Source organism: Patagioenas fasciata, chromosome 1 (assembly GCF_037038585.1).
Source record: "Patagioenas fasciata isolate bPatFas1 chromosome 1, bPatFas1.hap1, whole genome shotgun sequence".
NCBI classification, from domain to species: domain Eukaryota; kingdom Metazoa; phylum Chordata; class Aves; order Columbiformes; family Columbidae; genus Patagioenas; species Patagioenas fasciata.
The window spans coordinates 208,041,267-208,057,437 of record NC_092520.1 but is presented as its reverse complement, the minus strand read 5'-3'; the positions used below and the strand labels follow the sequence as shown (position 1 = coordinate 208,057,437).

Below are 16,171 nucleotides of genomic sequence, written 5' to 3'. Positions count from 1 at the left end.
TGCAGCGTGGTTTATTTGGGCATCCTTCCACAGATAGTATGGGGAGGTCTGTGTCGCAAAGGGAAACATTTCAATTCAAAAACTGCCCGCATAGGTGCTCAGAGGTGTATGAGGAAGCAGAATGCAACGGTGAGCTACTGTGGGGTGGAAATGGAGACAACTTCTCCACCACAACCATCTCAGCACATTCCTTTCCATCGGTGACATGTAGCAGCTACAGAAATTGCGCTTGAAGAAAAGCGCAGAGACCCGATAATTCTGCTTCTTCATATGATTGCCAGAGCAATAAAATGATAAGAGTATGTCGCACTAGTAACCTTTATGAGAGTCCTCTTGCAATGGAATTGCTTCCCTCCCTGATAAAAGAAACGAAGAGGATGTGCCTTGGAAAGGACCTTTCAAACCAGAGCTTCCTGCATCTATTCTCACCGCCGTCCCCTGCAACATTCAGCGGCTGGCCAAGAAAGCAGTGCAGTAGCTGCCGCTCGGTGTGTGCTCCCAGCCCCCGTTGGGTCCGTGCCAGAACAAGACTGGAGCTGCTTGTCCTCCTGACTGCCTCGCTGCTCCTATTCCTTAGTAACTGCACGTGCTCCGACAGCGGGATTGCAACCGGCAGTGCTCCGCGCCTGGCAGCTGCTGCTCCGGCACACGGCGACCGCGTCTGAAAGCTCCTTCTCCAGCCCTTCTGTTATGTGAGAGAGATTTGGAAGCCCTTGCACAAGAGACAGATGCTGCAATGGTCCCAGTGGTCTCCTGAGCACCCCGTAGCCCCCAGGTACCGTGCCACACGCTCAGCAACCCAGTACCAGCCCTGGTTGTCCTCATCTCCAACCACCCTTTGTTGTTACACTTCAGGAGGATGATAAAAATGCACCATAATCCGTGGCCCTGTGTGTCTGCTGAAGATCTCCCCTCCTTTTAATTTGGCTTTGGGGTCACCGTGCAGCATCTTGGTGAAATTACAGGGAAATGACCATCTCCCCAGACTCTGGCCCACTGAATTTTCCAAAGACGGCAGCTCAATTCCTATCATGAGGGCGCCTATTGATGGACTGACTCTTAACAAGGCGCTGCTTCAAATTTCAGTCTCAACCTGTCTTGATTTCAATACCATGTGCAACAGTGTGCAAAAATCTTATTTACCAGCCCACACCGCTGCATGGCTACGCTGCTGTTTAGCAACTGGCAGGCTTTTAAGGCAGGGTGGCTGCGCTTCCAAGAAAAAGTAAAACACTTAACTAGCATATAAATGTCTTTGCAATCCTTCTGTGAACACGAGATATAATTGCTAATACCTTGGACAACTGAACAGATGCTAATACAAATTATTGTGTCTGTCCCTACCAATAACTCTGTAAAGAATTCAAAAAACTGCCAGAAATATCAGGGATGAGCACAAGTCCCTATCTGGCAAAAGGAGGGTAAAACTTACTGGCCTTATTAGCTTATTTGCTACCATGAACGTTGAGATTTTATGAATATGAAATAGAGGGGGAAATTGTAAGACTCTGATACATTTGGTTTTTAATACAGGGCATTCAAAACTTAAGATAGCTGGGTCCTGTGTGCAATTACCTGACCGTACATGGCACACCAGGATTATTGAAAACTGCTTCTGTGCCATAAATAAACAAACACACACATTGGAAGCTGATAAAAATTTTAATGCATTTTACCTGTTTGTAGTAGAGAAAAGTCCGGCTTCTCATCACAGTCAGTTGCCTCTGCTGATTACAAATATAAACAAGAAATCTCATTACTTTTGCTGAATACAGGAATGCGATTAAAAAGCTACACACTGTAGAGTGATTTTGCATTTTCTATCTACTTTCCCCCGCTGCAATTTGCTATTGCTCTGTTAAAAACTCACTGCTTGGAGGAAAAGGTCATATAATAAAAATGCAAACTTAGAAGAGGGAGTTGGGTATTAAGAAGCCATTTTTCCAGCAATGGGATAGAGAAACACTTGCTCCTTTTGAGGTTTAGGGATATTTGGATGATAAAGGGAGTTGCGATTATTTGATAAGATCGTGTAAGAATAATCCCCCGCAGCACTTGGAGGAAGAGCCTCTCGGGCTGGTTTTCCACCCTCCAACAGCTGCCGTCACCCGATGTCTACGGAAAAAGGGTGAATCCCCAAATTTCTGCACCCAAACTTCCCATGAGCCAGCTCATTTTGCGGGGGACACCTTTACTGGGGCAAAATGTCTTCAAAGATGCGGGTGCGCACCTGGCTCAATAACAAAAGCACATAAGCACCCAGGTACACGGGCAATTACAGCGTACATACACACACGTGTGCTTTCAACCCGCAGCTTATGCAAGATCATTTGACTTAATTTAGCCCATGGTGAAGGAAAGCTAAAAGTTTAATTTGTTCATCTCGTATTTGCCACAGGCCAAGGGGATGCATGAAGACGGCTAATTTGGCTCAGCAGATGCGCAGTGACTTGTCAGACTGCAGTACCCTGGAGTGTGCATGTAAGCCCTGATGAAATTATAGGTGTGTAACAAGAAACTGGTGCCTAACCTACACAAGCCCTATTCAAAAACCTATTACTTTTGTCTTTTGGCACTTCAGCATGATATTTAAGGCCTTTGAAGCACAATGAGGTTTTTCAGAGAGCTTAAGCAAACAGGTGTGGTCCGAAAGGACCAGCCCATTACATTGTACACGGTCAGTGTGCTGGATAGACATCTGCTCACGTTGATTCATCGCACAATATCCACAGGGATCAAATCTGACCAAGGCTGTAGATGCAGTGAGTAACTTAGTTCAGCTCGCAACTGAAACTGAGCGAATTGCCCTGGTCATCTTTACCACAGCTCTATACACGAGGATGTTGAGTTGCTGCCTTTGTGAGGAAATCCTAAGAACTAACCCAGCTGCTGATCCACATTAATTTCCTTCCTCCAGCAACTCTTGGTTATCCATCCATGGACCAAGAGGTTGCTCTCTCTCCCCCATGCGTTTAGATGTCTGGTTAGTTTTTAGCTGTATGCTCTCTATGCAGTTCTGCAAAATCAATTGAACTAAAGAAAACAGTAACAAACAAAAAACCCGAGTGCTGAGCAGCTTTCCTCGCATGGAAGGTTTAAATGGAGAGCCCTGACAAGTACACAGCACAGACCTGCGACTCTGTGCCTTGCACTGACACCTTTTTCCACCTCCTGTGAGAAGGTGGCGTGCTGAGCAGATATAAATTAAGTGCTTGGTACAGTTCACTGCAAAAACTTTGAATTTTGGAAGGAACAGGTGACTCAACAAATGGGAAGAGGATACCTAGGCTGGTTTGCAACTGGACTGGACTCCCAGTAATGGAAGGACTGGATGCACAAGGAAGGAGACAGCACGGTGAAACGAGCAGCTGAGAAACAGTCAACGAAACATACAGGCTTAAAACACCAGGAGTGACAGTCTGAGGCCAACATCTAGCTATGTTATGAAGGACCACCCGCACCAAGGGACACGGCTACTCAGCATGTGAGAGATGAAGCTGTAACTGGTCTCTTAGGTTGAAGGGACCCAAGGTATGAAAAAGGGGGAAGCCAGATATGAGTCCTGGCAATGGGCTGGGAAGCCTTTCCTCTATCTGTACCAGGGGTAGTGCCAACCAGGCTGTCCACTCAAGTCATAGGTTTTCTGGAAATCTCAGTAGCGACTCCTGAATCATAGAATAGTTTGGGTTGGAAGAGACCTTCAAAAGCCATCTAGTCCAACCCCCCTGCAATGAGCAGGGACATCTTCAACAAGTAACTCTAGAGATGTGTTTACCTTTCTGCCTAAATGCTCTTCTCAGCCCTGGCTAAATCTGAACTCAGCTGAAGTCAGAATGAAACAAAAGGCAGGCAGGAAGAACCTCGCTTTCAGAAGATAAGAACTTGAGTCTCCAGCTTTGCAGAACCAGCTTTGTTAACAGCGAAGTTACATGGCCGTTTTAATCTGGCACAAGACTGATAGATGAGGTCTAGCTCGCCACCAATTGTTCCAGTTCCTTTCCTCATCCCAGCACAAATGTTCACACGGTCACCAAGATCAGATCTAGTTAAAAACTGACAACATCACCACATAAATCCTTATGCCAGTGCTAGAAAGGCAGTGGGAGCACAGCAGATGCCTGGAGAGCCTCCTCACTCGTAGCTGCCTGAATTTATTTTATGAAACTGGATGCGTAACCGCAGCTCCAGGTGAATTATGACACAAAGGCACAACAAACACCTCGACCTCCTACCATGGATGTAAACCACCAGCTTCTCACATGGCATTCTAAGCAGGAAAGAAGCTTTGTCTTTGAGAACCGCACCCAGAGACTGCCAGCCAAGCTTTACTTGTCTTGAGCCAGCCTGCAAGACAAGGCAAGCAGGAATAGATCCTGCTGTGGGAATTCGGAGCCTCTTCTCTGTCCTTTGCTTAGATAGAGCTCAGTAGCTCTTGCAAAACAATCCTGGTAATAATTTATTTAAAGTGCTTTCCCCCAAAAATAATTGTTTAGTTTCTGATGTACATGTTTGTCTGCTAAGTGCACACCTGCTGTCTTTGGACAGAAATACGTGTACACTCAGGGCTGGAAGATGAATGCAGTGGTTACACATTTTAATATTGCTATCTTTATCTAAGATACTGGCCACAAAAGCACCGTACCACATGTTGGACTCGCATCCTACGTCCTTTCTGGTCCTGTGTGTATCGCTAAGCAAAAAAAAAAATCAAGCTGATCTTTCGCAACATGTAGATATTGCATCAACAACACAAACCTGGGAAATCAGAAGGATAAAGTGAAATAGAAAGCAAAAAAACCTCCAGTGAGACAATGGAAGCAGCAGCTTGAATAAGGACATGGGAGAAAAGGTGTATTTCCAGAAAAAAGGCTGGCATTTATTCTTCCTTCGTTCCCACTATTTCACTTCTCAACAAGGTAATGTTAATTTTAAACAACAATTCAAGGATGAAACGTGCTGGCATGTGATTTATTGAAATTAACCCCGCCTGAAAAACCTCAGCATGTTTTCTAACATTGCCATATTTTCCTTTATGGAGCAGGGCAATCAAAAGCTTCCAGGTTGGGCACCAGGTAATCACTTTGAGCAGCTCTTACTCTCTGTACTTCGGGAGTATTATTCATGGGGTACCAGCTTTTCTGTCTATGCCGTGGACAGCTGCAATAGAATAATGGCTTGCAGGCTCTTCAAAGAGAAATGCGAGGAAGAACTTGCTGGGAGAGACGTGTGGTCCATGCCCTACTGCTTATTAATGGATGGAGAGTTTAGTAATCAAAAGGCTCAGATGCGACGTCTGGTGCAGAGACGACACAAACAGCATCAGTTCCTTCTGATTTTACCCATTTTAAGATCTTTATGCTAATGTTCGATTGTCTCCCTCTGTGCTGCCATCGGCAAGGCCACCAGCCACCCACCCGTAGTCTCTTTTGCGGGGTGAAAAGACCACGCCGTGGGAAAGCCGTCATAAATTACAAGGCAATTAGCATGGTAATTTGGGCCGATTTAAGAGAGGAAACCTACACATGTGCCTTTTCGTTTGACTTCTGCCCTTCTAGGGCCACTTTACATCCCGTCCCAGCAGCCAAGAGGGTTCAGCTGCTCTGCTGGGAGAAGACAGACCTGGCACTATGAAGCTGGGCCCCAGTTCGCTGTGCTGCTGGCATGAAATGGGACCAGTCATCAAGGCTGAAGAATATCACCATCCTTCTGAATTTTAATTATAACAGCTGTTTGTAACATTAACCTCACAGTCTCTTCTCCCCTTCGTGACAGTTAACTTGTGAAATTTTGAAAAGACTGAACAAGGCCAATAAAAATTTAATGGCAGTGACAGCTCTATTCTCAGATCTAACAAATAAGAAGAAAACCTACCCAAGTCTCAGATCTCAGGCAATAATCTAAAAGAACTAAGAAAAAGCCAAAGGAAAAAAAATATTTCCATCTATGAAAAATATTGTCACTGATTCAGAACTTAAATGAATTTTTATTTGGCTTAGGATAACAACCTTTCAAAATCTGCACAGGGGAACCATTTTCTAGAAAGCAGAATTTTTAAGTGTTTTTTGATTAGCTTTCCGAGCAGGGAGATTTTCTGTCCCTATTTCTAGGAGATGAGCCAAACATGGTAAATAAGGTTGAAGCCGGGCAGCATCTATGATCCGGTGATCATGATTTCATATAATTCTGAAACACTCAGGAGAGTACGCCCTATGGAAAGGGGTACAAAAAGCAGATCCCCCCCATCTGTTTGCTGGAGTTCTCTGAAATTATTAATACCACTGAAAGCTAGAGCAGGATTTACATTATCAAACTGAAATAATGTTTCATAGGATCAGGTAGAGAGGGCTGGTTGTGAATGCAGTGTCTTACTGCCTGGTTTGAAATAAAAAACTAATCAGAGTATGTACTAAAAGGCTCAGGGGAAGGCAAGCAGGATTGAAAGCCTTTCCCTTCTCTCTTAAATATTTCTGCTGTTAAAATTTAGCCCAACTCAGTGGTGACTAAAAAGTTGTCTTGTGGCTTCTGTAAAATAAATGGATTGTCTTAAGCTTTTCTACATAAAGCCTCTACATTACAACAAACCAGAAACTGATGTAGATTTAGCCTAACACAGGCTCAGATTTGCTCTTTGGGCACCTTAGTCTGTATCCACAGAGTTAGCCAGCGTGTTTCAGTGAGCAAGTGGGGACAGAACGAAGAGAGAATGACCTGGGACATCAAGGACACTCACTCGGAACGGCTCAGCCTCTGCTCTACCAACCACACATGGACTGGCAGAGCTGAAGAGCTCAGTTGGAAGTGATGAGTTCCATGTCTCAGTGGCTGCAACTCCCATAGTTTTCAGATTCTTAAAAGCTAAGTTTTGCAACAAGGAGTCCTGGGACACCTTCTGGCCACAGCACATCAAACCTCCCTCCCCTCCTGTTTTGGTCTCTGTAAGTTATGCACAGCTGTAAGAAACTTGGTATCGCTTCACAATGCATAGTTAAAATGTGCACAGTTCCCATACGACCAGTTTTATATCAGGGTAAAGCTGCTGAGGGTGGTGAGACCATGCCAGCAAGCATCACAACATCCTTCCCTCAGTTCCACAGACCTCCCCAGGCACCTGCCCACAGCCATCACTGGAAACAAAATATGGGACTAGATGGATCTGTTGCCTGATCAGCTCTGTGTTCCTGATATCACAGAATCACAGAATGTCAGGGATTGGAAGGGACCTCGAAAGATCGTCCAGTCCAATCCCCTGCCGGAGCAGGAACACCCAGATGAGGTTACACAGGAAGGTGTCCAGGCGGGTTTGAATGTCTCCAGAGAAGGAGACTCCACAACCCCCCCTGGCAGCCTGGGCCAGGCTCTGTCACCCTCACCATGAAGAAGTTTCTTCTCAAATTTAAGTGGAACCTCTTGTGTTCCAGTTTGAACCCATTACCCCTTGTCCTACCATTGGTTGTCACCGAGAAGAGCCTGGCTCCATCCTCCTGACACTCACCCTTTGTATATCTGTAAACATTAATGAGGTCACCCCTCAGTCTCCTCTTCTCCAGCTCCAGAGCCCCAGCTCCCTCAGCCTTTCCTCACACGGGAGATGCTCCACTCCCTTCAGCATCTTTGTTGCCCTACGCTGGACTCTCTCCAGCAGTTCCCTGTCCTTCTGGAACTGAGGGGCCCAGAACTGGACACAATATTCCAGATGTGGTCTCACCAGGGCAGAGTAGAGGGGAAGGAGAACCTCTTTCAACCTACTAACCACCCCCCTTCTAATACACCCCAGGATGCCAGGTTGTAGCACACAAGTACTAACAAATCTTGTTTCAGCAAGATGAAGATGTTACTGCAACCAGCTGTGTGCTCCTGCCTCTCTGGAGCTATCAACTGTTTTGCTGCTACAAAAACTGGGGAAACTTTTCATTTGCTTCAGTGCAAGGTCAGCTTGGGTTGGGTTAAGCCACCAGTGAAGATGGTAGGGGATGGTACGGTGCAGACGGCCAAGGGGCCCTCATATCTGAGGGAAACGAGTGTACTTCAGGGAATGGCCAAGAAACTAAATAACACCAAAAAGAGCTTTTCTACCAATACAGGTAGTGTGTACTTCTTTTCAGCAAATAAATCTGAGGGGCTGGTAGGTACATTGCTGCTCACTACTCATCCACATACTGGTTAACAAGTTACTTTCTTATTCAGTCACACTATGCTCAGTTTCACTTATTTTTCTTTATGGTCTTGCTAGCTTAGAGACAATATCCTCTGCTTAGACTCTCCCATCCTGAGAAAGGACCAGAGATGGAGATGGCCCCATTTGAAAGGCAAAAGCTGCATGTCTTTCTCATTTTAATTAATATCCTGCAGAGGCATGAAGAAAAGCAAATAAAAAAGGATGAAAGAAAATAAAAATCAAAACAAAATTAGGTCAATCCTCTTTCCTGAGGGATCTTCTGTAGACTGCCCAAGGGCCCTGTGCTCCCTGCATCCCGCACTGCACTCTTCACCTTATGGAAGCCTGGCATCCCAATTCCACCTTCCTGTCCTGGGGGGGGACAGGCAGCCTGGGAAGGGGCAGAAAGCAGTCCTGTTGTACAACACCAGTAATCTGACATTGTCTTTAACAAGATTATCTTGTATCCGTCTCTCCTCCCTCCCCCTACATGCACAAGAAACCCTTTTAAAGGCCGGTGCTGCTTTACTGCTTTACTTAGGGAAGCTTATGTTACTGAATAATCTGCACTTTTTTCTTCCCCGCCGTGTTATTTCTGTCTCTGGGTGCTCCTCAATTCCCTCAGTCTTATGCTTTTCCCTCCTGGCATTAATAATGTTGTGGAGAACGATTTCAGATGCCAGTCCAAGTGTGTGTTTCAGAGACACAGCTTTGACAGAAGATGTCTCTCAGAGACAGGGAGCTGGAGAGGACTTTTCCTATGGCCTTGCTCACCCCTCAGTAGCCACTGAGCTATTGGGTTTCCCATCCTGTCAACCCAACGATGCAAACAGGCACTTAATTGTGGTGAAGGGCAGAAGGAAGAGGGGAAAAGGCAGGCAGGTAAGTACAGTAACAGCAAAGGACTGTGTTTAAGGATGTTGGCACATCGTGCCTCAGACAACCACGTCAGATGCTCCGAGGGAGCAATGGGCAAGAAATACGACCATGAAAGAGCCTCAAAAAAACACTAGGATGAGGGAGACTAAGTGAATCCTTGTATGAAGAAAGCCCCTTGTAGGCTAGGGAACACAAAGACTAGTTAAGGTTTATAAAGTAATTACACGTCTCTTAATCGGTGATACTGCTTCTCAATGAATTCTCCCGGGGATTTTGAGGCTGCACGTTGCTGTTTGTTGCTGGAGCTGAGCGTTCACCATCCGCACGCTGCCAGGGTGAAAGCCCAACGCTGAGCCTTCTGCTGGTCCCAACCCCAAGCGTGTATGTTATCCCTGCCCAAGTTGAGCAGCTTTGCTGCAAAATCCGACCTACATTACCTGTCAATCACTGCCGGCAAGCTCCCTCCCATGTACCGCAGGACCCTGCTGGCACAACCAGGGTGGGTGTTGCTTTTATTTTTAGCTACAATGATGCTGATTCTTTCACAAGGAATGTGAGAAAACTCATCTATCCTTCCAGATGCATAGAGTTTAGAGGGAAAGGTCATTTGGGTTATGTGTTAACAGTAAAGTGAGCAGCTTGTCAGAACAAATAATACAAAATTGAAACACTTCTACCTGCAACCCTGGCCAGATCAGCTACTTTAGGACTTAGATTTCATCAAATACTGGGAAGAAGTTGTGTGGTGATGGAAAGAGGTTAGAGACAATATATGAGGAAGACTCAAAGTTAATTGGACTGCAAGGACAGCTCCTAAACTTGGTACCATATTAAAAATAAGGGAACACTCTACACAGAAACCCGCTCAAATCTGAAAGGGCTAATTTTCGAAGGGTAAACATATACAACTCTGTAGTCAACAAGAAAAACAATTCTATGGATGCGAAGGCTCTAAGATTTTAATCTTACACTCACATGTTGCTCCTTGTACTTTGATACATACCTGAGCCTCTTTTTAACCGCCTTCTTGCCAGCTTAATTTGATCCTGAAGAATCTGGACCCAGTCCCTAGGACCGGGAAGTTTATCCACATGGTTAGCAGTGCAGTATTTTTCTGTAAAGACTGAAATAAAAAGATATCGTCTTTTTAAAATGTGCCACCAGAACTGAGAAAAGGAGGCTGGAAAGGATTGTAAAGAAAATGTATTAAATTATCTACTTCTCATAAAGCATTTAAACGGCCAACTTGAGGACTGCAAGACCAGGGTCCAACTCAGTGTTTCACAAGTCAGTAATTCAGATGTCATTTTTGTGAATAAATACCATGGTCATATTAATACTGTAGTTACTACTTACAAAAACCTATCCTAGAGAAATGATCTACACCTGACGTCTTACATTCATGAATGCCACACAAAAACACCACAGAAAAATAATAGCGTACTGAGTCTCCAGATGTGGCAGGCACTTGTAGATGGTGCCGCCCATGTGCTACAGGTTGAGAGCTGAAGATCTGGTCATTTGGTGGCCTCTTGGTCAGGTTTCTAGAACTGCAGGCAAACTGATGAAAGACTGAAGTCAAAGAATCACAGAATGTCAGGGATTGGAAGGGACCTCGAAAGCTCATCCAGTGCAATCCCCCTGCCGGAGCAGGAACACCCAGATGAGGTTACACAGGAAGGTGTCCAGGCGGGTTTGAATGTCTGCAGAGAAGGAGACTCCACAATCTCCCTGGGCAGCCTGGGCCAGGCTCTGTCACCCTCTCTGAGAAGAAGTTTCTTCTCAAATTTAAGTGGAACCTTTTGTGTTACAGTTTGTACCCATTACCCCTTGTCCTACCGTTGGTTGGCATCGAGAATAGCCTGGCTCCATCCTCGTGACACTCACCCTTTATATATTTGTAAACATTCATGAGGTCACCCCTCAGTCTCCTCTTCTCCAAGCTCAAGAGCCCCAGCTCCCTCAGCCTTTCCTCACACGGGAGATGCTCCACTCCCTTCAGCATCTTTGTTGCCCTGCGCTGGACTCTCTCCAGCAGTTCCCTGTCCTTCTGGAACTGAGGGGCCCAGAACTGGACACAATATTCCAGATGTGGTCTCACCAGGGCAGAGTAGAGGGGCAGGAGAACCTCTCTGGACCTACTAACCACCCCCCTTCTAATACACCCCAGGTACCATTGGCCTTCCTGGCCACAAGGGCCCAGTGCTGGCTCATGATCATCCTGCTGTCCACCAGGACCCCCAGGTCCGTTTCCCCTACACTGCTCTCTAATAGGTCATTCCCCAACGTATACCACTTATACCAATTTCCTACCACTGCGGAAATCTCTACAGTTCTCCTACCGCCAAACCAGATGAAATAGAATTTTTATAAAGCTACTAAATAAAGCCATTATTGAGAAAAAATAAGTATCCCATAGGTCCAATTTTATGTTTTGTAAAAATGGTACATAGAGGGTCAACAGTATCTTTAATTCCATATTTACAGCAAACCTAGCAACGTTATACCAAAAATACAAAATCATAAATGGAGTGAAACCGACGCAATTGATTTTCATCATGCAAGTGAGAGATGTGCAAAAGATAAGCGAGCAGAAAGAGAAAAAACATTATTACTGTTAGTATTGCTGTGGTAGTCTTGGTCAGAGGTCTCAGAGCACCATGCCCAATTATAACCAGCAAAGAAAGAAAACTGGTTCCAGCTCAAGGAATTTGTGATCCTTGAGAATAAATGTCACACACATGGGATGGGGAAGCAGGCAACACAAAATGACAGTTTCAGTATATTTACACACACTCTTCTGAAAACTGTGCTAGCTGGTAAGTATTAAAGGGACCAAAACTAATCACAGCTTCCAAATTTTTCCCATGTTAACAGCTTCACAAAACCGTCGCATGAATGGCAATAGCCTTCTTTTCCTCTGTAGTCTGATTAGCAAGGATGTCAGACCAACTCCAAGGGCTTCCCAGAGAAGTCAATGCAGCCCCATTGCCAGGGTCCAATTTGCAACAGTTATGGGCTCTCCAAAGGTAAAAATAATCTCTCCCTTCAGAATCCATACGGTACCTGACACAACAGGAGCTGATCAATGACTCAAGAACCCTGCTTATTTCAAACATGTAACTGCAGATCCTGCTTGTCACCAGGGCCTGGAGCAATGTGTGACACTGGGCTCTACCCAGGCCACCCACCACAGGTACCCACCGTGGAATTATGACTACTCACTTTTCTTCTCTATCTTACTGCTTTTTCTCCTGAATGAAAGTTAAAATAGCTTTGATTGCTCAATGTGTGGTTAGGGAAGCATCAACATAGGCAAAAAGTAATGGGAATGCAATGGGAAGGGGGGAGAAGAAGTGGGACGTCCCCTTTCTTGTCCACTTGAGCACTATGGTGCTAATAATCTCCTGTATCATCCAGTCATAGACTGGTTTGGGTTGGAAAGGATCTACAAAGAACATCTAGTCCAACTGCTCTGCCCCGGGCAGGGACCAGGTTGCTCAGAGCCCCATCCAACCTGACTTTGAACACTTCCAATGATGGGGCATCCACAGCTTTTCTGGGCAGCCTGTGCCAGTGTCTCACTAGCTTCATTGTACAAAAAAAAGTCTTCTGTATGTCCAAAACTGTCACCTCTTGTCCTGTCACTAAAGATCCTGGTAAAAAGCCTGTCCCCATCTTACTTATAAGGCTCCCTCTACAAATACATTGAAAGGCCGCAATAAGGTCTCCCCAGAGCCTTCTCTTCTCCAGGCTGAACACCCCAACTCTCTCAGCCTGTCCTCCCAGCAGAGCTGTTCCAGCCTCGGATCATTTCTGTGGCTCCTCTGGCCCCTCTCCAACAGGTCCATGTGTGTCCTGTGCTGAGGACCCCAGAGCTGGACCAGCACTGCAGGTGGGGTCTCACCAGAGCGGAGCAGAGGGGCAGAATCACCTCCCTGACCTGCTGCCCACGCTCCTTGTGATGCAGCCCAGGACACCATTGGCTTCTGGGCTGCAAGCGCACATTGCTGGCTCATGTCCGATCTCCCATCCACCAGCACCCCCAAGTCCTTCTCGGCAGGGCTGCTCTCAATCTCTTCATCCCCAGCCTGGACTGACACCAGGGGTTGCCCCGACCCAGGTGCAGGACCTTGCACTTGGCCTTGTTGAACCTCATGAGGTTCACATGGACTCACTCCTCCAGCCTGTCCAAGTCCCTCTGGATGGCATCCCATCCCTCTAGAGAATCAACTGCACCACCCAGTTTGATTTCATTTGCAAACTTGCTGAGAGTGAACTCAATCCCACTGTCTATGTCATTGATACCGATATTAAATAGGATCAGTCGCAGTACGGACTCCTGAGAGACACATCACATACATCTGAACACAGCTTGTTGACTTCTGCAGGGAAGGACTTCACTGGCTGGATTTCTAGTTGATGACATAAAGGAAAAATAACCACTTCTCATCTCTTTTTTTCTTCCAGTTCTCAGTAAAGGATTGATGCAACCCACAAGGGAAACTGATTGTGAAGGGGAAACACTGCAACTGATTCAACAAGTGACAGTGAATACCCGAAGTCAAAAGAGCTAATTTCTCCCCAGCTAATCATCTTGTTGCAGAAGTGTGAAATTATTAATACTTATAAGGACAGCAGTTAAAATGTTTCCAGACAGGAAGAGTGAATTTTAAGCAAATAATTTCTCCTTAAAGTTCTCTGCTTATTTTTGTCATGAATGTGGCCTTTTCTCCACTTTTGTATCTCTGTCATGGGGAAGGACTAAAAGTGCCACTAAAGGATGTCTGGGCATGTCGTAGAGCAACGTCCTCATCACAATAACGCAAACAACACAATGTTGTTCTTGTGGAGATTTCATATTGGCTCAGTTATTTCTTGGAAATAGAGCCCAGCTCTTTGGAGGGAAGAAGGGTGCTCCTGGAGCCAGGCTGAGTAAAGATCCACAGGAAGTGGATCATCACAGATGAAATTTGTCTGTTGTAACTACAACTCCATCCTTTCCTCCCCCTCCAGGCTCAAGGGAAGAGGTTAAACCAAGCTTCAGAATTTGCTCTGTTAACATGAGCTTAGCCACTGAGAAACGTTGCTCTCTGCAGTGGGTAACAACTGCTATTTTAATAGTGCTGCTGCATCCACTGAAAAACATTTCTGTTATCACAGTGCTGCTCAAATTAGAGTTTTGTTGTTGTTTTAAAAAAGTAATTTTGAACCCCTTTCTCTTCCATTTAATGCATTTATTAAAGCATTTAAAGAAGATGAGACACAGATACAGTGAATTCAACTTCCTATTTTTCCAGATTACTGAGCTCAAGTAAAGAAGGTATAAAAAGTGTTTATGATTGAAACCTAATTATAACTGTAACTGTACCAGAGTCTGCCAGAAACTCTGTACAATGTATTAGGAGTATGGCATAGCCACAACATACACTTTATCACGAACTGCACAGGTTGAAAGGGTTCTCTCGAGATCTCCATGTCCAGCGTGCTGCTCAAAACACAGCCAACTAAATCAGGATGCTCTGGACTATGACCAGTCAAGTTTTGAATATTTCCAAGGCTGGAAATCCTGCAGCCCCCATGAGCCCTTATTCTACTGTTCAACCACCCTTACATAGAAAAAGTTTTTCCTTATATCATGTTGAAATTTCCCATGTGTCCAATGCTTCTTGTACCTTTGAGAAGAGTGTGACTCCATGTTCTCTACACCTTCCCATTAGGCAGTTGCGGACAACAGGAAGGTTCCTCCTGTATCTTCTTATCTCCAGTGCTCTCTGCCTCTCCTCACACGTCACTTCACATCCACTTACCTGCTTCAGTACCATAAGTCTTAGTGGTTCTCAACTGGACTCGCTCTGGTCTGTTAATGTCTTTCTTGTATGGGGAGGGGGGACCAAAAGTGGACACAGAGGTGGTTGCCTCCTTTTGCTGCCAGTGGACTTCTAGAAGCTCTTCTCACTGCCTTATGTCTCCTAGGTTAGCAATATGTACCTCAGGATGAGTCACAGCCTCTAAAATAAGCTCTACTTTGCAACACAGCCTGTTTTTTGATAACTTTTCCCTGCTATATCAAATTTCAAAATAACAGAATCCAGTTCAGAATCTCTGTCTGAATACTTGCTCTTTAGATGTTGTTATCACAGAGTTCGAAGCTACATGTGTTGTTCTGGAAGCCAGAAAGCAGTGATCGCTAAGAAAAAGCACCCAGCACGGGATCGTCACACCAACTAAGTAATTTGTTCGCACAAGAGAAGGACCACCACAGTTCTGATGAGCATCTCAGTCATCACAGGCCCAGTATTATCGTCCTCCTTCTCTCTCCAATCCAGCCACCAACTACTAAACTATTTACAGAGCTGACACAGATGCAGTGCAAGCCTCAGAATTTTGATGGAAGAAAATTAGTTATGTTGTCATTATGTTTTTGAGATTTCTTTGCATCTCTGATATCCAGAGGAAAAAAAATAATTACCTTATACGAACACAGAGATTCTAACCATAGAGCGTGACTTCAGGAACCAGGATCATTGGCTTAAAATTAACACAAGCTGTCCCTGTAGAAGCTATTTTTAACAAGTGAATGAAAAGGAATAAAAATAAGACTGCATATTTTAATAGACCTAACTCACGTCAGAAATTCTAATCCCCTTACGCTATCCTTATCTGAGAAGATGTTCTAATTACACACATGAAAGAAAGCAAAAAATCATACCTTTTATTGCACCCACAATATTTTGGTCTAGTCCTTTCCGGTTGTCGTTGAGCCCTCTTTTCCTTTTGCCATTTGGTAAAGAGTTAGCCAAAGTCTCGTCATCAAAAAAAGCACAGACCAGCTTCCTAAAGAGCAGACTTCCTGAGCGAGTGTAGTTTGATAATATAGAGTCCAGCTGAGATTTCGGCATGAAGACGTCAAAGCCTTCTGCAAGTTGCACTTCTGGCTACCAAAAGAATACAAACGTTTTAATTAAAAGAGCATTCAAATACGTTATTTTGCTTCAGTCACGCATCTGGGGAGACTCGGAAATCACTTAATCAAACCATGAAATCTTTCCCCTGTTATTCAGTACCACAGCAGCCTAGTTCATTGAAATCAGACCCCATCAGTGAATAAGCACCTTAAAAGGCAAATCAAATAAT

At 44.9% G+C, this 16,171-nt stretch overlaps 1 protein-coding gene across 5 annotated transcripts in view; it reads right to left on the bottom strand.

The window, feature by feature from the left end:
- BEND7 (BEN domain containing 7) overlaps positions 1 to 16,171 on the bottom strand; it is a 49,600-nt gene that overhangs the window by 4,975 nt on the left and 28,454 nt on the right. For 4 of the 5 annotated variants that reach the window (XM_065862678.2, XM_065862680.2, XM_071803514.1 and 1 more), the window contains 3 exons: positions 15,747 to 15,972; positions 10,038 to 10,157; positions 1,677 to 1,727 (listed from right to left, as the gene is read on the bottom strand). In XM_065862678.2, coding sequence (XP_065718750.1) covers positions 1,677 to 1,727; positions 10,038 to 10,157; positions 15,747 to 15,972 — 397 coding nt within the window. The remainder of the gene's footprint in view (positions 1 to 1,676; positions 1,728 to 10,037; positions 10,158 to 15,746; positions 15,973 to 16,171) is intronic. The other variant, XM_071803513.1, reaches the window with a different exon arrangement.